General features: G+C 45.2%; 1 protein-coding gene across 4 annotated transcripts in view; it reads right to left on the reverse strand.

The window, feature by feature from the left end:
- Nucleotides 1–4,239: 4,239 nt before the first annotated feature.
- LOC119441848 (integrin beta-PS) overlaps nt 4,240–22,792 on the reverse strand; it is a 35,946-nt gene continuing 17,393 nt past the window's right edge. For all 4 annotated transcript variants that reach the window (XM_037706484.2, XM_037706482.2, XM_049661662.1 and 1 more), the window contains exons 15-21: nt 20,051–20,132; nt 19,350–19,459; nt 16,593–16,691; nt 15,079–15,208; nt 12,458–12,574; nt 9,555–9,721; nt 4,240–6,630 (exon numbers count right to left, since the gene is read on the reverse strand). In XM_037706484.2, the coding sequence (XP_037562412.1) occupies nt 6,562–6,630; nt 9,555–9,721; nt 12,458–12,574; nt 15,079–15,208; nt 16,593–16,691; nt 19,350–19,459; nt 20,051–20,132 (774 nt within the window). In that variant the 3' untranslated portion in view covers nt 4,240–6,561. The remainder of the gene's footprint in view (nt 6,631–9,554; nt 9,722–12,457; nt 12,575–15,078; nt 15,209–16,592; nt 16,692–19,349; nt 19,460–20,050; nt 20,133–22,792) is intronic.

Genomic DNA, 22,792 nt, shown 5'->3' on the forward strand with positions numbered 1-22,792 from the left:
TGCACAATTAAAGGGCCCCTAAACCACCCAGAAGTCGAAATTTAGTTGTGGTGTTGCAGTTGTGCACGAGTCTACAACGAACACGTAGCCGCGAGAATTTTTCGAAATGGTGCCGTAATAGCGGAGTTACACGCGTTTGATGATCGAAAAACGGCCCTCGCTCGTTTCGCTCTTTCCTTCGCTTCTCTCCTCGTCGGCTGGTCTCTCCTCCTCGCCGAGTGCTGCTCGAAATGTCACGTGACATACGTCATCGCCAACGCGCTTCTCAAAACACTGCCTACTTCCGATTAAGGCACGTCCATGCCACGGTTACACTGTACCACGGTGGTCCACGCTAGCCATGCTAGCGGACGACGAACCGGCCTCCTGTCTGCCGCGCGAGAGGTGTCCAAAAGTAGATGGCAGTTCGGCCGGCGCCCCGCCCGCTGCACCATCAACGGGCCAATCGACGACCGCGAAGCTGCGCGCCTCCGCCACCGGCAACGAAAACATCGGCTGCTGCTGAGTGCACGGCTACCGACGGGAGACGACCGGCTCGGCTGTGCTCGCATCGCAGCCGACGGCGCCGCTAATATCAGCGTATTTTTATTGCGATAGCAATTATATGGACACTTCCACCGGATTTCTGCCGTCGGCGTCGCCATCGCCGTCGCCGTCGCCGTGAGGTTCCGTATAGATAAAATCTTAGCCGCGCGCCGTATGCCCGAGCGGAAGCGTGCGGGGACGCACGCTGTCACGGAGAGCGAACGCACTCAATCTTCCACGCGCAAGCTAGGAAGCGGGAAGCGAGCGCCGGAGGGAGCGGAGGGGGGGGGGGGGGGGGGGGCGCATTTCTACTCTGCCAACAACCGCGCTCGTCGCTCGCTCGCACCGTCTCTTATCTCCACACGGCTCTGACCTTTACGCGCCGTGCATTCGCCACTCAGTTACCGTTGCAGCGATAGACCGCACGTACCTTCGCCGCTGAGGCGTATGCTTGCTGCCAGCGTTTTGACAGTCGTCTGCAGTCATTCAGTGTGATCTATTCATGTTTGTTTGTGCGCGCTCACACCACAGTTAGTAATAGTCGGGCCACATTTTCCAACGCACGCTACACATGTAATACTGCCCGGATCGGCAGTGCAGCGCTACAGGTGTGTCCCTTCGCACGCGCTGCCCACGGGCAGCGCTTGTCATCAACACCACCGTTTCACACGCGCCTTCTCGTGGTCATCGAGTTTCTCTTCATGTCGGTCTACTTACGCTGCAGCACACCTGCTTACTTAATCAGCTCATGTTTACTACAATTCATATTGCTACCAAAGCCGCTCACCTTACTTCGTATGACATTGCTGTGTTGCTATCGCATTCATTGCTTCGCCCTTACGGCGAAACTGTGACATTTTTTCTTCTTTGTGTACAATTATTGCGAAGAGCGATAACAACGATAAGAAAATATTGCGGCTTGTGAGCGTCGGCAATTCATTTCGAAGCGCCGTCCACTTTAGCTTTGAAGGGAACCGGAAAAGGCCTAGTGACGATATCGGCGCCATCGAGCGATCAGCGGCGGTGAGGCTGCCGCACAAATGAGTCCCAGTCTCATCCTCTCTATGTACGGCAAGGAAATCTCGCCGCTCGCGAGCAAAACCGCTGTCGAACGGCGGCCCGCGAATGGCAAACGGCGTGCGGCGAGTTAGCGTGCAGGTAACGTGGACGTGGACTCGGCGCTTCTCGGCTACCCGATGTTGCTGCGCTGCTGGCGCGTGTTATGCGAAGCGTGCTGCTATAGACCCAGTGTTGCGCGCACGTCTGGGAAGGCCAACACTGTTTTTTTTTTTTTTTGGTTTTGTGCACGTTTTGTGGCGCGCCCGCGGCGCGTAGCGCTGCAGCGTTTGGCATCGTTGATCGTGATTGCATTCTGAACTCGATGCGCGTGTTTACTTGAAATGTTCAAGAAATATCTGAGGTGGTTTAGGGGCCCTTTAAGGTCAGTGAAAGCTTTCTCCTAATCCTAAACGACCCTCGGGACCACTCCACCTAGAAGAGAGCACCTCCTCTCTGCCGCAAGGTTTCACCCATTAAATGCAGAAATAAAGACGTTAAAAAAACGACCCGTTTGCGACCGCAGCGGTGGTGAAATGGTAGAGCGTCCGCCTCGTATGCGAGAGGTACTGGATTCGAATCCCGGTGCCGCCGGAAAGCCACCGATCTTTTTCTGATGGGGTAGAGATGTACCACGACCTGGCGCTCGGTTGTTCATAAGGGTTCTCATCTCGAAAGGGGGCCCTTTAAAGATCTGCGAGGGTCTCTGAGCGCCTCTTATCCTTACCATATCTCTGGCGAAATAGTCGAGCATCCTCCGCTGCAGTTGGAGGCAGACGAGTGCTGCCGCCGGGTACCTACCGGTAAAATAGGTACAAACGCGGCTCCCGTTACTACCCCGCTACTGGGCGTAGCAACCATCGCCAGTGTTCGCGACGCTTCTGGACGTTTTAGCGCGTGCAGGCATCCAATCGACAAACGGCCCCGATGATGGGATCTGCTTTATTATGTATGCATAACGATACTTAAGCACTGCAACGGTAATGTACTCAATCACAAATATACACAATAAATGTTTTTGATATAGTCCTGGCTCTCACCTGCGAGATGAAGATTACAGAAGCGAGTTTCTCCCCACAGACACTCGTTGTGCGAAGGAGCAAGCTGTGACGAAGCGCTTTAAAAAAAAAGAAACAACCCTAATCCTTGACTCAGGTGTCTGCTAGTGGCACTCGCACCTCGGCGTTGGTGTACCCTGGTGTATTGTTTGGGTTAACTGTGTGTTTTCCTTATGTTAATAAAGTAAAGTATGACACAGAGAATGTTGGTGAATTCTTGATGTAAACTACACTACACTAGGCCCAGCGTCCTCGGAACCGAAAACGTATCATCCAAAGGAAGCCCCAAAACCTAAGAAAACAGGCTTACTTAGTAACAAACTCGCAAAGTTTCCTGTGGCGTCGAGTGATACTGCTCCTCATAACACGCGCATTATGCGGAGCAGCGTCACTCGACATCACACGAACCGCTGCCAACACACTTTTATTGAGCAACTTTAAAATAGCTCGTCAGTTTTCGCTGTTTTTTTTTTTTTTTGTAAGTCCGTAAACAAGTTCTTTTGAAAGTTAAAAAAACGAAACGCTTGCCGATGACGGCGTCCAGTGTTGAAACCGGCAAACCAAGTTCCCTTGCCAGATGATATCCACACGCTTCTTCTGTGGGTTTTCTTCGAACTTGCAGACGATATCGATTTTTTCTTTCAAAGTCAGCACCTTGCGTTTCCTTGACATAGCCACGGAGGTCACGGCACCACGAGGCCGAGAATTCCGAAACAAAGGAACACCGTAGTGCAGCATGACAAAACGAGCGATACGACTGGCGGACGAGGGCAGGGCACTTCATTCAGCCACCGTGGCCGCATGAATATCTCGCCTGAAAAGCCAACCAAAAGCGCGAGCGAAAGCTGACGCGAGCAGACGATACTACAAGTGGTAAAATAGCGGTCGAACGAACCGCATGACGCCAGTTTCCCGCGCGTACGTCACTGAAGGGGCAGCTCTCCTTGGTCTGCTTCGCTCGTGGCTCGTTCGCCGCCGGGGCGCGCGGCAATTTAAATCGGTCCACGACCGATCGCTGCCACGGCACGAAAAACCTGCTTCGCGGCCGCTTTTGCGGCGCGCGTTTTGCCGACGCCGGCGCGCAGTGCGCGTTTTTCCGCTAGTGTCACCGGCCCTTAACATGTTGTTCGTGGCTCATTGGAATGTAATTTAATCTAGTATACTTGAATATAAAGCAACGAGCTTCAGAAATACCAGTTTGCAGTCGTATCATGCAATTTTAGGTGAAAATGCGATCGTATCAACCGTATGAAAATACAGTGGGGGTTAACCGGGAAAAGAAAGAAAAAAAAAGTATCACCCCGAAAAATGTATTACGCAGAATCGTATCAACGAGGTTCCACTGTATTATGCGCAACACTCCTTATGGTTACTGCAAGCATTCAAGAATCTCTTTCAATCAACCCTACCGGCCACAGTTGCACTTTGTTGTCAGGAGATGCACTGCCAACATCTCTTGTCCACTGAATCTAGCCCCTCTTGTTACTTGATTCTCTTTAGCCCCTTCCTTTAGCACTATTGCTTAGTGCACCCACACTCGCCCATGGCTGTGTATGTCAGTGCTGGGGCAGTTCCAGGGAACAAAGACAAGGAACACTGGTTTCACTAAAATCAATCTTTACTATGAGAAAAACAAAGTTGGTTTGCATGTGTATATAGATGAACACGTTATTCACCGAAAGCCAGAAGTACTTGCTTGCCTCTGTATCATTACGGCACGGTGCTAAAAGGCGCTTCATCAGCAAGTGTGCAATCTTACACACGGCACTGCACACAACTAAGCCCTTCTCTTTAATGGTATATTGCACATTCGCTTGGCAAAGTGCCTGCAACATCACTTGTGTGTAGATGTAGTAGTACACTAGTCACAGCTCGCACGTACAGGATAGTCCATTATGAAAGGGAACACCGAACAGTACTCGAGCAACAATATCAGCAGATGGGCAAATATGAATACTATTTGCTGACACGCTTGTCAAGTAGTTGCTATTTCAAGGAATATGTCCCAACAAACCTTCTTACTATCGGGCCACATAAGCTGTGACAACAGATGGTCTCGAATGCATATAGGATGTTCCTCTTCACATTGGTCCCCCCTGCACAGACACAAGCTCCTGCGCCGCATGTGGGAGAACATTAGCTTTTCAATAAAATCAAACAGCACTACTATGTACAACTTTGGGCTTGTTGTTCCTCAGTCGCAATGCTTGCGCATCTTGCAAGTGGCAGTAAGTGTACACAGGTAATAGTATACTCTGCGTCGGGAAATGCAGGTTTCCTCCTCCCAGAATGAACTCCTAAAATTATCTATGCTATTATTAAGCTCAGAGGACGTACTGACCATAATCAGGAAAAAAACAGTTGCAAACTGAACATTACAAGAAATTTCAAAATGCATACACTGTACTCATAAATAAAGACAAACAACTAAATTGTTTATGACAAGAAAAAAGGAAAGGGGCGGGGGTGCGTGGAGAACCAGAAACTTCTAAGAACATTAGCCTTCATTTGAAAAAATGTGACTATACATTAAACTTGTTCACACACAAACCATAAGTATCTTGCAACAAAAGTGTTACAGAGCGAACTAGAGCTTTCTTTAGGTCACTCAGAAGACATGAAAGATTAACACAAACGAGTTTGACAGAAAGACTAAAAGCAGTTTTAAACTTGTGCATAACATCAGTTTGTACTCGCAAGCAGCATCGGCAGCAAAAGTGTAAAGGGCATACTCATTTAAGGCCACTCAGTGATTAAAGCACTACTATAGCTGAACATGACACATTGAGAAATGAGCATTTCCGCAATCGTTGTAAGACAAAACTTTTGATAAGCGAGCACCTGAAGCAACGTCTGCTGGCCAAAGAAAAAAAAAATTTAAACTTGTAAGTTACGGGTCCATGTTTTTTATTGATTAGATTGTTTTTCAATTGCATTGTTTTGTTTCCCGACTTATAGAGTGGCACATGCCAGCAATGTGCCACTCCCGTCATATGACACAAAATGGCACATGACGGCATGTGTATGCCATACAGTGACATCCAAATGGACGGAAAAAAGAAAAATGAGAAGCCAGGCTTCTTTTTCCTTCAGGCAAAAGCTCTTTAGCAGCACGTCTTGCCTAGACAAACTCAACGACTTCTACAGACGTCGCTGATTAATATGGCAACGGGCTGTGCCAGAAAAAGAAGTATAATTATATTATGAGCACACATAGGCAGAGTTGACTTTAAATGTCCTATGGCACCAGCAAAACAAGCAACAAGATGCCACATGCCAACAGTCTTTCTTGCCTCTACAGTGCCAACCATACTTTGTCCGGCTTTGCATCAGAAAGGCAACGGTCATTCGCACTCTTGTGCAACTCTTTCAACTTTAGTTCTCCCAAGCAGGCAGCACCAACTGTACAAAAAAAGAAAATGCCTTTAACAGCGTAGAGTTGACAAATACATTGTGCCAACCTCCAAGGTGAGATAGCATAAACTTCACATCAATTAATTATACTTCTTTGAGGTGCAAAGCTGTCACTACGCATGAATACGACGACGACAAAGAACAAATTGTACGATTCAACGTCATATACACAAGTCTGGCTTGCAAAGCACTACCTATAAGCAGCAACTCGGGTTCGCGGCATAATGATGGCGAAGCAATAGTATCGTCCACTGATTCTCTCCCACGGTAAAATAAGGTTTCAACCTAATGTCCTAGTACATATTTCATGAACATAAATTAGAGGGGGGATTGACACAATCAACACAACATGACGAGGACAAAATGACAAGAATGACGATGATCTCCTTAACCGCAAGATAGATCGTTCAGGAAAGGAAAATAGGTGTCCGCTAGTTGTGATTTTTTGCCTGGAGATGCAGGCAATGAAGTGAGGTTGCATCACGCCTTTCCGGTGTCTGCTCGCCTCTTACTGCTTCCCACCGTACGTGGGGTTCTTGAACGTTGAAACGGCACCCTTGTAGATTGGGTTTTCACCCTGGAAAAAAGAGAATTTCATATAAATATCACTTGGATATTGCCTTACAATTTTAGTTCGCTTTAAGTTCATTCTGCACACATGAAGACAGAGAAATACAAACAGAAATTAAAATACTAAGGAATGTTCAGCTGCACTCCACACTATACTGACTTCGAAAATTCTCAATATTGGAACAGGTCTTGCAAGTTAACCTTAAGAAAAACTAACCTTAAGTAATCACTCTATATTCATCAATTCATGTAAAGGCAACACTCCTTTTCCGCAATCTTGGCACTAAAAAAATACAGCATACAAAAAGGCTAAGTTCTACGAATATTTGCGTGATCCTGTATTTCATCCTTGAAGACTTCAAAAATGGCATATAAATGTAACTGCAACAAATGAAACCCCCATCCTACACCTTTTAGCTGCGGCAAAATGAAACAGAACATCTATAATGTACGAAAGCAATGGCTAGAGGGGCCACGGTTCCCGACAGTTTAGCTCATTAATAATCACAGGAAAAAGCAGAGCTAGAAAGAAGACAATACATGAAGGACCACGCAAGCAGTATACTGCTATGCTGAAAACCTGCATGCATGCAACTTTTCACTTTCTACGTATTTACCTATATGGAACTGCATGCATGTATGCAAAAGAAGCCTTACATTCATACTACTGTGAATAGCCCTCAGCTGCTGCACATATTACGAAGTACAGTGGAATCTCGATGATACGAATCTCACGGGGTCACGAAAAATATTCGTATTAGCCGAAATTCGTATCATCGAAACACAATTAAAACTAGATAAATTAAAGAATCAGAGGTGAACTCACTCAGGCACACACACGTAAAAAGCATTTACAGTATAGACCACTTATAACGTAACTGTTTATAGTGCAGAACTGGCTACAACGCGGCCTTTTCCGACTCCCGTTTACCCTCCCATAGAACTCCATGTATACGCATACCGTTTACAGTGCAGCCGCGTGAGACGAAATACCGGTTACAATGCGGCTTCCGCGGGAAAATCTCGCCGACAAGGGTGGTAGCGAGCACGCTTCTCAACGTGGTGCGCCCACCGGCGGGAGAGGGAGATCAACGAGGGCGATGCGGAGGAGGAGCATGAGACGTGGAGCACGAGTCCAAGGGTGATAAAATCGTCGCCGCGCGCCGTATGTCTGAGTGAAAGCGCGCGCCTTCACCGAGAGCGAACGCACAGCGGAGAGCAAACGCGACTTCCGTCCTGCGAAAGGCCATGGGGGTATAGGAGGAAGGGAGGGGGGGGGGGGGGGGCGACGCTATTGCTGCACCAAATGCGTATCTTGCAACCGGGCGCGAGTGCAACTGGCGACGTTCGCCGGCGACGCAATCTCCCACGCGAAAGGCACAAAGCGGGAAGGCGCGCGGGAGGGAGGGGGGGGGGGGGGGGGCGGCTTCTACTTTGCCGACAAATGTGTACTTGTAATGTGTGCCTGTGCCGGCTGTCGATTTCTGTCGGTGTTGTCGCACGCACTGTACCTTGAAAGCGATCTCCACATGGCCCTGAACTTTGTATGCGCTGTGCTTACACCGCTCAATTTCCGTAGAAGCGATAGATCGCACGAACCTTCGCTCGCTGCGGCGACCGCGCTTCCCTACGCCTGCGTGGGGAAAAGCACTAAAGGAAAAGCACAAAAGCAACAAAAGCGTCACCGCTTCAAACTCTTGGCGCCCAGTCGCGATCTCCGCGCTGTCCGGCGCTGCGTCCGTGCCTCGCACCAAAAGAAAAAGGGAGAAAGCGCGTGACTGCGCGCTGTTCTCTTTCGCGGCCGTTGGTGGGGCGGCATTAATTCATATCAACCGACGCGGGTCGAAAATCGATTCGTAACAACCGTTCTCTAGCACGTTGCAAAGCAATGGGGCTCGGCCGGGACCACAAAAAAATTCGTATTAGCCGTGATCGTATCATCGAGATTCCACTGTACTAGTTGTTTAGGCTACATACATGAAATCGTGTGATAAGTGAGTGAGTGTCCAAAATAACTGCAGCCATCATTCCAGGTCTAGCAGAATTTTGCTACAGTTGAACCTCCTTTACAACAAAATCACATACAACATCAAAATGCCTTCGTTTTATATTTTAGAATTATATTTATAATTGTATAGTTTTTGTAAGTGTACAATTCGCAATCAGGGTCTATGCGAGAGGAACACAAGCTTCATGCCTCCAAATGGTCAGCACAGCCTGGTGATACTGATGGACTGTTGGCAGCTTGTTATGCTGATATGTTGCATATGAGCAATGCTTAAATTGCAGTCACAAGCTTTGTACCGTCATTAACAAGCAAAAGTGCAATCAATGTGATCACAAAAGATCAACATGTTGGCTTTGCCAACTGCAGGCCTGCCAAACTAAGCTAAACTGCTGGCCAAGATGTGAATGCAAGTTCAGAATGTGCCGCAAGTTGCTCTTTATAAGAGTTTGACATCTTTTGCTACTAGAATACGTACTTTGAGCTGTAAGCGAACAAGTATTGAGTTTCCTACAACCGACAGTGTCCTGTATCCTTTATTTTTGTTTTTGGTATAGCAGTAGAACACTCGTTGAAGTAAAGCATGGATAACTGAATTTTAGATTTACTTCACTATATCCAATAATTTGTTAGATCTGTGTTCAATATATTGAGGTTCAACTTACTTCGTTTCACTTGGCAACTGATATTTACAGAAAACTGGGTGCTAGGATTTGATCGTAGCATCTGATGCACAAGAGACAACCTAATCATTGTTAATAAAAGGTTCATTCTTCGTACACCTAAGTGTAACAGATAACGCTTAAGCTGGCTGGCTATCATAGGTGGCATGTTACTGAGTGTGAGATCATAAGTTGAGTGCACTGTACGCTGTCATTCAAAGGGCAGAAACAAAGCCCCAGAACAGAGCAGAAATAGGCACTCACGGTGTCCCACTTGGCCATCTGCCGCTCCTTCTCAAACTTGGCAAACTCCCTGCGGTCGTGGATGGTGGTGAACAGCTTCCAGATGAGGAGCAATGCCAGGCCGATGAGGACGATGCCAAGGATCACACCCAAGATGATGGCCCAGATGTTCACCGGTTCAGGGCACTCTGTGATGCAACCATGGAACATTGCATCCATTTCAGCAGTGGACAGCATGCACAAGCCACAATGCCCGTCTACTTGCATGCAAACAAAGACCATATTCCTGACTGATCACTTTTGGTGATGTCACTTTTGGTGCACAATGATTGGCTAAGCCACTGACAGTGTGCTCATTTCTCCAGTTAGACATCACACAGAAGTGAGAATCCCCAAAATTCGTCAACTGAGTGCGGAAAGTGCGGAAAGTTGGGCTTGTTGGTTATTCATGACTACAGGCATAGCGCAATGTAGACAGGACACACAGAAGACAAACGTGGCGCCGTGTGTGTGTATGCTCCACTGAACGGCCGTTAGTTCTTAACGCTATTAATATGCTTCATCGCATTACACAACTATGATGCGGTGAATATTACTAATGTAAATCCAGCATTATGGAGCACAGATAAGACCCTTGTTGGATGAGCTCTCAGTATGTATTCTGAGGCATTCGCATTGCTCATTTTTTCTTCACGGCATGTACTAGCCATCATATTCAATAGCTTGACAGCATCTGCCAAAATAAATTAGTGCCATTTCGTCAAGATGAATATTTCTGATGACGCAAGATGGGATTACAGTCTCATTAGAGGAAGCGCACTTGCAGGGTTACAGCACAATGCAGTGGTGAAGTGAACAGTGCTATACTTTTGAGCGGTATTTCCAAGAGGATGTTACAACGGTTCGATATACACAAGACAGTAATTTTTTGTACCCACGCTCGATATATCCAGGTTCGACTGTACCAGAAGATACAGTTATGGTTGTCTATTTTGTACCCTGTTAGGTGAAAGGGCGCATGCTTTTGCTCTCTTAGCTACCAAGCACTTATGCTACCTCTGGCAATGATGCAGCTGGTGTGTTTTGGTTTCTCGCACATTTTTATGTGAGTCAACATTCCTTTACCATATTTGACAACATGCTTAGAAAACCACTACCAAATTTTACAGACGTATTGAAAAAAATACTGCATTTTATGAACAACTTTCCTTTCTTTATTATTCTTCAATGTTCTCAGTAAGCGTATGTGAATATAGAATATCACCAAATCGAATCAAATAGTGAACGTTCGAATATTCCATTTGCGAATCGAATATCTACTATTCGATTTTTCGAACATTCGACATATTCGGTGTAGAGACCCACGGGGGGCTCGATGCTGCCCAAGCAAGCATTTCACTTCGTTTTCAGCACAAAAGGAGCGCCGAGGGTGCCGTGGAAGGGCCGCTCCTGCTGATACGGTAGCAGACTTCGTCACTGTAAGCGCTCCCCAATGTCGGCCTGAGGCGGGGATGTTATACATAGTGCCCAAATGCTGCAATTTGCAGAACAATGCCGCACCTTCCAGGGCCACCTCTGTTGATACAAGGTTCGTCCGGGTCGACAGGCCCAATCAAAATGATAACGTGACTTGGACAGAGGGAATGGCAAGAATAGCAGCGAATATTTATAAAGTACGAAAGCATGTGCGAAGATCGGGCTGATTAGCTATCAACAGGGGCACAGATCGTGTTGGATACGCGGAGACTAACTTCACACTGCTTCAACAGCAGTCAACCAAACCCATACACGTGAACTTGGGACCCACCACATGATGAACCACCCATATAAAACATACTAGCGGCAACCATTAAGCGGCAGCTTGCAGTGAACTTTTGTCACGGCTACACGGCCTTGGCCATTAGGCCGAATCTGTTGTGGTTTGGTGCTGAATTGATGCACATCTATGCGCAGCAGCCGCACGAAACTTCGAAAGATGACAAACTGCCTCACAACGCACGAACTTGCCATGACCCTGCAGATTCCAGAATCTGACAGGTGGCCAATCACGCAGAACCTAACAATGAAGCAGCACGGACGGCGCCTGCTCTTTACTGTCGACGAAGGCTACACGCGGAGCGATGATCCAGTATGTGTAGTCCTTTGGGCTGTCGCTCATATTGGCCTTACAATAACCCACCTGCCGTAAAGTTGGGACAGCCCTTCTGTATTTTGGAGAAAAATCGGAAAGCAAAACTTTCTATGCAGTAAATAAAAGATTGCCGCAAAACACAGGTCCACTATTAAACTGAGAACTTCATTAGTATTCAGCACAACAGAATGTCACGAATTCATTAGTTTCAGAGGCAAAGATCACTTGATTCTATTCAAGAGGAACACTATTGGTAAAAGAAATATTTTCCGGACCTTCATATACTAGAACTGAGCTGTAATCAGTGCTGGCAGACTAATTTGGTCTTCCATTTAATAAGAGTATACCGTACTGTATATCTTGATTTCCATGTACCTTTGTTACTGATAGCTTGCTACATTCTTGTTATGTAATGCTAGAAGACTCCTGAACATGTGCAGCATTCTACTTTTTTGCCCAAAATTTGTAAGCATTAAACTTTGTGAAAAATTTTCTGATATTCGATTTAATATTCGGCTCTTTCTTCTTGATTCGATTTGATATACGATTCGAAATCTACTATTAGGTATTCGCAAACCCCTAGTTAGTGAACGTCAAAGGTGAAAAAATTTGACACAAGCAATTTGAAAATGTAGTTCATTTTTTTCTCAAATGAACAATGTAGATTATAAGTCAAAATAGTATTTTTTAACTTTTTCTCTTTAACTGCTTAACACACAAGTTGACTGCGTTTTCAGGATGCATTGTGAAGCAGAGTCACAGATGTCACAGTATGGTCTAAACAGGGACTTACCACGCTCATTCTTTGCTCGTACAGTGTACTCGTTAGTTGGCTCCAGCTTGTAGATGAAGGTGTACTTGCAGTCGTCTTCGTCGCGGAAGATGCAGAGCTTCTCACCTTCTTCAACGACTGCACACAACGCACCAAAAGAGTTTTATGAATCTACAATTTTAAGTAATCATGTGCCAGTGAAAATACTGGTATGAAAAAGCATGAACTGGTTAAGATTTCATTTTGAAAGTCTGCCTGAGGAAACCGTACTGATGAACAGCGGAGTACAGTGAGGAAGATAACAGCTCACAAAAAAGCCGCAGTTTCGCCCGAAAGGCAAAGCATCAATTGCGATAGCAAATTAGTAGAGAGCTATACGGAGTAAGCATAGTAGTTTTATCGGCTGTGTAAACTTGGACACATTCTCTTAATAACTTAATTAACAAGCATGGTGTCAGCGTGCACAAGCAAACATGAATAGATCCTACTCGACGACCGCATACAACCGCTGTCAAAACGCTGGTGTGAGCAAGCGCAGCAGCACCAGTAAGCGAATGTTCATGCGGTCTATCGCTTCAACGGAAACTGAGTGGCGAATGCACAGCGCATAAAAAGCTATGAGCCATCTGCTGATTGCTTTCAAGATACGGTGAGGGCGACCGCCGCAGCCGGGCAAAGTACAAGTACGCAGTTGCGGGCAGACTAAAAGCCACCCCTCTCCCCTCCCTCCCCCGCTGCCTTCCCGCTTTCCTCCTTTCGCGTGCAAGACTGAGTCGCCAGTTCCCCTTGCGCCGTTGGTGCCACAGCACGTCGCCTCCCCTCCCTCCCATCACCCATGGCCTTTCGCGCGACAGTCGCGTTTGCTCTTCCGTCGTGCGTTCGCTCTCCGTGAAAGCATGCGTCCTTCACGCGCTTTCACTCGCACGTACAGCATACGGCGCGCGGCGACAATTTTATCCTCCTTGGACTTTATACGGAACACCTCATGGCGACGGCAGGAATCCGCTTGAAGTGTCCATATAATTGCTATCGCAATAAAATACATAATGCATAAGATCATGTATTTTACGGTGGCATGCATGGAAATTACTGAGGCATTTTACATCAAGCATCTTGGTCGCTGTGTAAGTGCCCATCATTTTGCAATGGCATTCCTCGATAACACTTCAGGCATTTTCTCTTACTTTCTTTACTCCGTGTATTGTAAGTATTGTATGCACTGTGTTCAAAAGGTTGGTCTTATTGGATTTCTTGGATCATGCACAAGCCATTGAAATCCTATTTAGCAAAAACTGAGGAATCGGCTTTTCTCAAGATTGTCTGAGAAATTACTTTAAGTTCATAAAGGAAGCTTTAATAAAATTAGAACCAATAGAGATAAACAGAAGTTCACCTCATATTCGAAATAATCACATAAAATTACATATATCTACAAGTTTTCAGTAGCATACAGTGGCGCACCGACAGGGGGGGGGGGGGGGGTTTAACCCCCCCCCCTGAGGCCGACTTAACCCCCCCCCCTTTTGTTTAACCTCTTTTCTTTCCTTGTGCATTTGAGTACTGCAACAAAGATGTAAGACGCGCAATCGTCTGCCCACTCGCTGAAAGCGCATTTTTTTGACGATTTCACGTGAGGAAGTTGAAATTGAGTGCTGTTTAGATGGTATTGGCAAACTGTCAACCCCCCCTGGCAGAGATCCTGCGTGCCCTACTGGTAGCATAACTTGATTTTTTTTTTTCTTTTTGTGATCTACGACTCCACTCCCCCCTTAATCCTGTTTCAGCTTGCGCCGTCTGTCATGCAAGTTAGCTGAAATGCTCAACAGAAGTGAGCATTAAATTATGGAGTTTTACGTGCCAAAACCACGATCTGATTATGAGGCATGCCGTAGTGGGGGACTCCGGAAATTCGGACCACCTGGGGTTCTTTACCGTGCACCAGGTGGTCTGAATTTCCGGAGTCCCCCAGTACAGAAGTGAGCAGAGAAGTGACCACCTGTTCATGTGCCCTTGCGATGCTCATGGCGTGCTATGTCCCCAAGCAATGACGACAGCACCAATGATAACAGAACCTGATTTTAGGCTCCTTGCCAAGTCCCGCACATGATATGAGTAGCATTAACTGGCCTAGTTGACACACTTTTCCAATCCTGTGCAAGAATTCCAGCAGCACTCTTTCACTCCTTCATGACAGCATCCATGACACATTTGAACCTACCTACCTGATGCCCAATTTTACAATCAAAACTTTATGTGCAGAGCACTGGTACCCCTTGTGTTGACACACAAGCCACTAGATGAAGGATAATGGTTGGTTGTATCCCACGTGCTGCCACTTATACTGTTGCTTATGGCACGCCCTGCCTAAAAATTGTGGGAGTACAGAGTTTTAGCAACTTGGCCATGTTGTGCTTCCACTACACGTGCCAAGTTTCACATTCTGGTGGCAGAACATTTTCATTTGCGTGCGATTGCTGTTAGTGGTTTGGCAATGCTTTACACACAACATCCTACCTTGCCATTAACAGGCTTACTTAGCACTTAAGATCACTGATAGGCCATGTATGAGACACTCTGTGCCTGTACAATGTCTTATGTTCTGCGTTTCCTTTTTTTTTCTCTCTCTCTTTTTTGCAGTGTACCTTCTATGTGCGGAGCCTGAATGGCCAGAAACTCGCACTTGGTCTTGCATTCTTCCTCGGTGTAGGGGCCCAGCTGGAAGACTTGGCACAGCACGCAGTCCTTGAATGCCTCACATTTTCCAGGGCAAGTCTATAAATTAACAGGAAGGTATATGTAAATTACTTATTTAACACAGAAATTATAGTTACACTGATAAAAATTATAAATCCCAAGTGTACATCTTGGCCATGAGGGAGACAGCAGTGGAGAAAAGATATTTTGACACCATGGAGTCTTAATGTACATCAAAATTTCTGTGCCCAATTACTTATGGCATCTCCACATCATTGGAATGTGGCTGCCACATTTCATGAATTATGACCAGCTGTGCTGAAATATCTGCCCTATTATTCTAATGGTATTTTCGGCTGGTCTCTTTTATTGTTTTACTTGAATACAGCACATGCGCACTGAACTCTGATGACAAGAAGAACCAGAAAAGTCAAATGCTCATACGATGTGTGTATAAACCTTGTGATGAAAACAGATGTTGGTGAGAAACGTTCCCCTAAGAGTTTTCATTACCCTAAAGTTTTCAAAGAAATCATCACATTGTGATTATCAAATTACCTGTCAGCATTGGCTGCCATTACTACACAACCCAAAAACAAACATGCACTCTCAACATACATACGTATGTATGTATTGTCTTGGCAACAGAAACGCATCAATTAGGATAACAATCCATTAAACCAGTGTCAAAAAACTGCACCATCATCAATGGCCTCGGAACGCAGCTTTTACATTGTGACTAGGTCCTCATAGTTCCCTGTGTTGCCACTACTGTTAACTCTTTCTGTACCACGCCCATTCAGCATCGTTAGCCCAATATCAATGTTTTGAAACGCCGCTTTCAAACCTTCCGAGGCCACTCACGGACACACTGCTACATCAAACGTGAAGGAGGATAAACTATATTTTTGTTTTCTAAGCAGTTTGCTTTTTTTTCCCGCCAGGCGATGATTTTTAAACGACGGAGCAATAACACAAAAACAAGAAATGGACAGAGCAGGCAAGACACAGAAGTGCTCTTGCACTATATTTTCGTTGTTCTGTACCAACAAGCCCAAAGTGCTCTAGTAAACTTGAGCATGCAAGCTTCGAAGCAGATTCAAGTGACTGCTTATCATAATGAAACCGCCAAAGCCACATTAGATACCGTCCTATCCCCGTGCTGCACTGAACGATGTATGAAACATTTACGCGACCGTTATCTCACAACCAGTATGACATGCAGGCTAAGAGATCCCTTCAGAGCGCTTCACAATGGAGGCACATGCCTGGAAGGAACAAGCAGACCATAATTACTGTACTTAAACCCAACTAAGTTGAATGCACAGTGCCTCTCACTCCGACTAAGCGCACAATGGCGGGTCTATGTTTCATAGGTGATTGCCATGCGAGTGCTGTCACCCGCTGAAAGGTGCAAGCATCAACCCAATTATGAGCAAAACACGAGAAGGCTGGCACTCACTGGACAATCTTCACAGAAGACTCCGCTGTAGCGCTCCTCATCCGATTCAAGGCACTTGCACTGCCCGCAGATGCACTCTCCGTAGCCGCTGCAGATTTTCTGCATTGGAAATAAAAAAGAGTCTTAAAGCACATTTACAAACATTGTGAACTTGCTGAGAAACCTCGTTTGAGTGTTCTCCAGCACTTGCAGGCTTTCCTACAGCCAGAAAGCAATAGGTAAGAACAAACAATGCATCACATGAAGACCAGAAATGTTCAAACCCTTAAAGCCAATTACAATACAGTAAAACCTCATTAATATGTACCCACTTGAAATGTACTAACGTTTAAAGTGTAGTTGTGACAAATCCCCGACCCAGTCTCCATATAGCCTAATGTACTGAATGACCACTTAAGGGTCACTAAACAGAAACATTTTTTTTTAGTTGTAGTACTAGCAAACCAAAAAAGCCACTCTTACTGTCAGAAGAGACTTGTAAACGAAAGACAGGTGGTGATGTCGCCTTGGAAGTTTCGGCACCAGCTGATCATGACATCATGAATTTCACTAGTAAATATAAACTACATTGCATTCTAAAACAGCCAAAGACTGAACTTAGCTTGTTTCAAGAACCTTTACTAAGCCACAACAGCACAAATATGAAAAAATACATTGAAATTGGCGACATCTCACTGTTGTACCACGGCTGGGGCCGCATTGTTTCAGTCACTTGCCGCAACGTGTCGGTCGTGTATAGCAACATACTGGCTGGCAGCACCACTAAATTTACGTGACTGCGCAACATAAGATGCGGGAACAATACAGAATGATGACGTATCAAAGGGGAACATAATAAATGGGAGTCAATGAGATTTAGGTCGGGACTGCAAAAACACAACAGAGAGGAACATATCAATGGGGTTCCACTCTACTAACAAGGTTCTACAGTAGACCTGAATGACACTATGCAACTGTCTAAAAATAGGGAAATATGAGGCCCATTTTGAAGCCCAGACCGCACGTACGCTTGCGGACGCGTGGTCTGGGCCTAGCGAGGAATGGTAGTTTGCATCCGCAAATACATGCGACAGCACGCACTCACTGGCCTCACTCGTTGACGCCTTAGCAGACGCCACTTCGTACTTTGTTATTGACAGTGTTTCAAAATGCTTCGATATGTATAAACATAATTGTTATATCTTTAGAGCTGTTAGATCAGCACAAAAAGTGAAGAAGAAGCACTTTCTTGCATGGTATAAATCTGCTCCACTGGGAGTTGAATGTACCGTGCCGTCGCTGTGTAGCCAGGCGCGCCGACACGAGGCAGTCCGAGCGCGCGATAACAGAGAGGAGCTGTTCACCGAGATCGCGCCGCATTTCGACGCGTACGAGCCGTGCCGCACCGTCTGCGCACGCAGGCACGCGGTGGCATGTGGGCACGCGGACGCGAGCTTGACCGCGTCCGCAAGCATTCGTGTGGTCTGGGCTTAAGAACTGCAGCACACAATTCCACAACAAACAGGAAAAACTGTTATCCACTTGGAAGTAGTACGAAGCTACAAAGGAAAGCTGTATGGCAGAAAGTTTTTCAGTTGAAGAAAACATTGTCCTGGTCCAGGGATCAAAACTGGGACTAACGCCCTCAGGAGGAAGTCACTCTACCATCTGAGCAGGCCAAGAGGCTAGCAGGTCACAGAGTGAAGCTAAATTAATCAACCACTCGAAGCACTGGGACACTGAATATGGCAAATCAATCTTGCGAAATCTGCAAGGTCGAGGAGGCTTTATGAAAGGGAAAGATTGTCATTCCCCTGACAGTAACACGAAACTACAAAGGAATCCCGCGCAGGTCTTAAACTTCGCAGTTGAAAAAAAAACTTGTCCATGTCCAGGAAACTTTTCTGCAACTGTGAAGCTTTCCAAGAAACCTGTATAGGTTTCCTTTGTATAGCTTTGTTCTACTCTCAGGTGGCTGACAATGTTTGATTATTTTTTAGGCATGTGCAAATAGTAGTGGATTTTGAGCTCGAAGTGAATTCAAAGTGAATAGTGATTTGGGATGAATATTTTCTGAACGGATATTGAATAGCTGTTGTGCAGCGAAGTGGCCTCCAAACTCGTATGCATAGGAACAAACTGCATATTCGAATTAATAATACAAAAATTTAGTTCAGTAGAACTCGTTAACTAAATGTCAAAGATACAAAGAGATTTAATATTTAATTTTTTCTTATCAGTTACATTAACAAATAGCAAAGCATGATGCAACTGCCTTTGTGCATGTAGAAAGTTAATAAAAAAGAATACGAAAGTAAAACAATGTACAAATTAAAAATTTAGACTATTGCAATGACTAGAGGAAGTGTAAACAGAAGGTAAAGCCGTACCAATGCTTTTATCCTGGTTAGACGTCCCTATTACATCTACTATTAGATGTAATAGGGACGTCTATTTTTGATATGCACATTTTGAGACTTCCCAATTCTGATCATGTTGGATATCCTAGAGCAAGTCTTTAGTAGTGGGTAGTTAAGAAAACCAATAACTCATTGATTTCTGTAATAATCAATCATTTACTCGAATAAAATTGCATTGTTTTTCAAACAAATGTACTTCTCGTAGACAGGTGTAGAGGTGAACAAGCGATTACAATTTTCCTTGATATGGAATGGTGTTTCGGCTTTCCGAGGTAACACACAATGAAAACAACTGTTCCAAGTTATGCCGCCCCTACTTCTCCTACAAATGGAGAACGCTTCAGAGTCGAGTACTAACCCCATTGGGGCCAATGCAAGTGTCATTTGTGTCTCGGCAGTTACAGTTGGGACCAGTCCAGCCTTGCAGACACTCACAACGTCCACAGATGCAGTTGCCCTGTTCTTCACCTGCACAAAAACAGTCGCACACTTAACAATATCTCCAAAAGAGCTGCAGCTCTTTGTTGCAGCAACCAAGAACCTGACCTGAAGAACCAGCCTGACCAAGGAACAGTGGCAGTGGCGCACCGACGGGGGGTGTAACCCCCCCCCCCCCCCTGTGGCTGAGTTAACCCCCCCCCATTTGTTTAACCCCTTTTCTTTCCTTGCAGCTTTGAGTACTGCAACTAAGATGTAGGATGCGCAATCGTCTGCACACTCGCAAAAAGCGAATTTTTTTGACAATTTCCCATGAAGAAATTGAAATTAGTGCTGTTTAGATGGTATTGGCAAACTAAGGCAAACTGTCAACCCAGCAGCATTGATCGACTCAATGGTCAATGCTTGTGCATTGCAAAAAAAATTGTAAGGGTGTGCATTCAATTTATTACAACCAAATATTCAGCTTAGCTTTCAAAAAGGCACATAGCATTTGCACTAGCACGGAAAATAATCGTACGATCTTTTGACCATTTCATTTCATGTTTCACGTAATTAAATTTGTCCCATCATTTGCAGATATTTTTGCGAGTGAACTAACAGAAACAAGTATAAACTTGCCTCCGCAAAGCAATCCATCGACTCGGTCGCACGAAAAGTTGTCGCACTCGCAGTACTTTCCATTCACAGTCTCTTCTCGGTTCTGCAAAGAAGAGAAACAGGCAATGCTAACATTGAGTAATCTTTTCTATATAGTCACCTATCAAGGAAATTAAAGCTTTTTCAAAAATAAAGCTTTTGCAAAAAACATGCAGGGTGATGCACAAAAGTTGTCAAGCCCAGAACCAAGTGTAACATCTCTGCTTGTGTTACATTCGCAGAACAGTTGAGGTATGAAGGTTGGTTCTCTTTTCTGGGTTCACAATTGGCAAATTGCCTTACTATTCCTTTAATACCACTACAGTCAAATATCATGCAGTGGTGACGGTGCCCAGGCAGGAACGGGCGAGGCGAAGTCGAATGATAAACTGTAACAATTTATTGGGCTAACTTGTGCCCGAAAGTAAAAGCAAACAATAACTCAGAGGCAATGATAAGAGCAGGCGCAGTCGACATCCATTGATCGAATGCCACCGTACTCGCCGGTTCGTAATTTATACATCCATCGGTGAACTTCCTCGACACAGTGCTGATGATCAAGTGCATTTTAGAAAGTGCTACAATCAACTCAGAACATACATGCAGACTGATACAATGAGTACCACAATTTTTAGCAAGGGCGAGAGCATACAGGACACATGCAGGGGTGCAACAGCTGAAATAGGATTTTTGGAGCAATTTCTGGAGCAGGAAAATTTAAATTGGGAGCAGGTTATGGAGAAAGAAGAAAACTCCACTTTGGAGCACCAAATTCTAAATTTGGAGCAGTTTATCAGGGAAGAAAGCTTACTTTTGGAACAGAAAACAAAAGGATGTGAACTTTTACAGCAACTATTCAGAATTAACCCCAGCTATGTCACACAGCTACAAACCATTAACCTTCAGCACAATCATGTTATGAGCTTCAGTGGACAAGGTCCTGCAAAAGTGACCAATAAATTCTGTGGAAACCCGAAAGTTGTCGATTCGTACCAACCTGCAAAGCAGGTTGACCCAAATGCCTAGAATATTTATAGGACCAAGCAAAGAAACAAAAGAATACAAGAAAAAAGTTGGTATAAAAACTGCAAACAAATTGTTTATTCGTGCTCCAAAGTGCTATAATAGATGAGTAGTCTCTGACTAGTCTAGAGACTCGCCATGCTTGCTTAGCGGCTATTGTGTTGGGCTGCTAAGCAGGATGTCGCGGTATCAAATGCCAGCCACAGCAGCCACATTTCAATGGGGGCAAAATGTGAAAACACCCATGTACTTAGATTTAGGTGAATGTTAAAGAATACCAGGTGGTCCAAATTATTCCAGCTATGGCATGCCTCATAAGATCGTGATTTTAGCACGTAAGGCCTCATAATTTTTTTAACTAGTCTAGAATGTGACTAGCCCAAACTATTTGCATACCAAACAGCTATTGTACCTGAGCAGCATCTGACTACACTAGATACATATAAGACAAGACCAAATTGCACTTAGGTATGACTATAAGCTAACTAGCAGCTTACAGATTACTAATGGAGACGTCATTGACATGACATCAATGCTTCATTTTTTTTCACCATTTTCCCAAGTGTTCTAAGTGTCTGCTCAAGGCTTTCATTTTTTTTTTCTTTTAAGAGCATATGGCTACTTTCTACCTTGTTCATATCTTTTGCTTCGAACCCGAGTTGATAATTTCCTCAGCACTAGAGAGCAATGTCTTGCTGGCCGGCACTTGGTCCTCTAAAGCTCTTTTCTGCTTCAAGAGTGGGCTGCTGCGAGGCAGGCCCTTCTGTTGCCTTCCGCTTACTTGTGCTCTTTTCAGCACTCATATTCTGTGTATACATAGCGCACCAAGACACTCCACAAAAGGTCAAGGCTGAGAGGCATCTTAGTTGCATCCCCATCATAGCGCTGAAGGAAAGTCTTAACATGGTGCATTCCATTAATGCTAACAACGCTCAGCGAGCTCCTTCCATCTAGAAAGTGCTTATTTTCACCGAAGCCCTGTTCTAAGTCAGCATTGCCATGAGGCAGAGAAAGAAGCGCTTTTATGAGCTTAGAAAGCAGGGGATATGTCTAGCCCATTAAAATGGATCCGCATACTACATACTTTTGGATATAACCGCCTATTCTACTCACTTAGTTTGGTCTGCCTATATTATCAATGCAACTGATTCCACTCCTAACGGACTATTGGCTATAACAGATAAATTTTTGGCCAAATTTTGCATAGATGGTGTAAATGCAACATTCTTTGCCGCAGCAATGCGTGCGCACGGCAGTGCATTGCACGCAATTATTTTTAGCTGCTTGCAAAATTTGCGAAAATGCTCTTTTCCTCAAGGAACTAATACACTAGTGGCATGATTCAAGCTGTGGTGTGGTGCCCAACATCCCGCCGGTGGAGAGTTTTCGTGTCAACCATGCAAGCAGACCACCGCCGCCCACCGCTGTTGAGTTAGTGCTGAGCAAGTGCCGAAGGTGCCACCAGGCCTAACTACTGTAGTTTCGAAAGCAAAGCCATTGCATACGGCACTCAAAAACAACCACCAACGATCTCAAAATATGCCAGTTTGAGAATGCTTTAATCCTCAACGCATCAATTGGAAAAAAAAAAATTAAATTGTCCGGGGAGCCTACCAAGTTACCGAAACGACCACGAGAGCACCAAGACGTAGGCGGCTGTTTTATGACCTACATGACACACGTGTCACGACCTATCATTTA

This window comes from Dermacentor silvarum, chromosome 2, assembly GCF_013339745.2.
Source record: "Dermacentor silvarum isolate Dsil-2018 chromosome 2, BIME_Dsil_1.4, whole genome shotgun sequence".
Lineage (NCBI taxonomy): Eukaryota > Metazoa > Arthropoda > Arachnida > Ixodida > Ixodidae > Dermacentor > Dermacentor silvarum.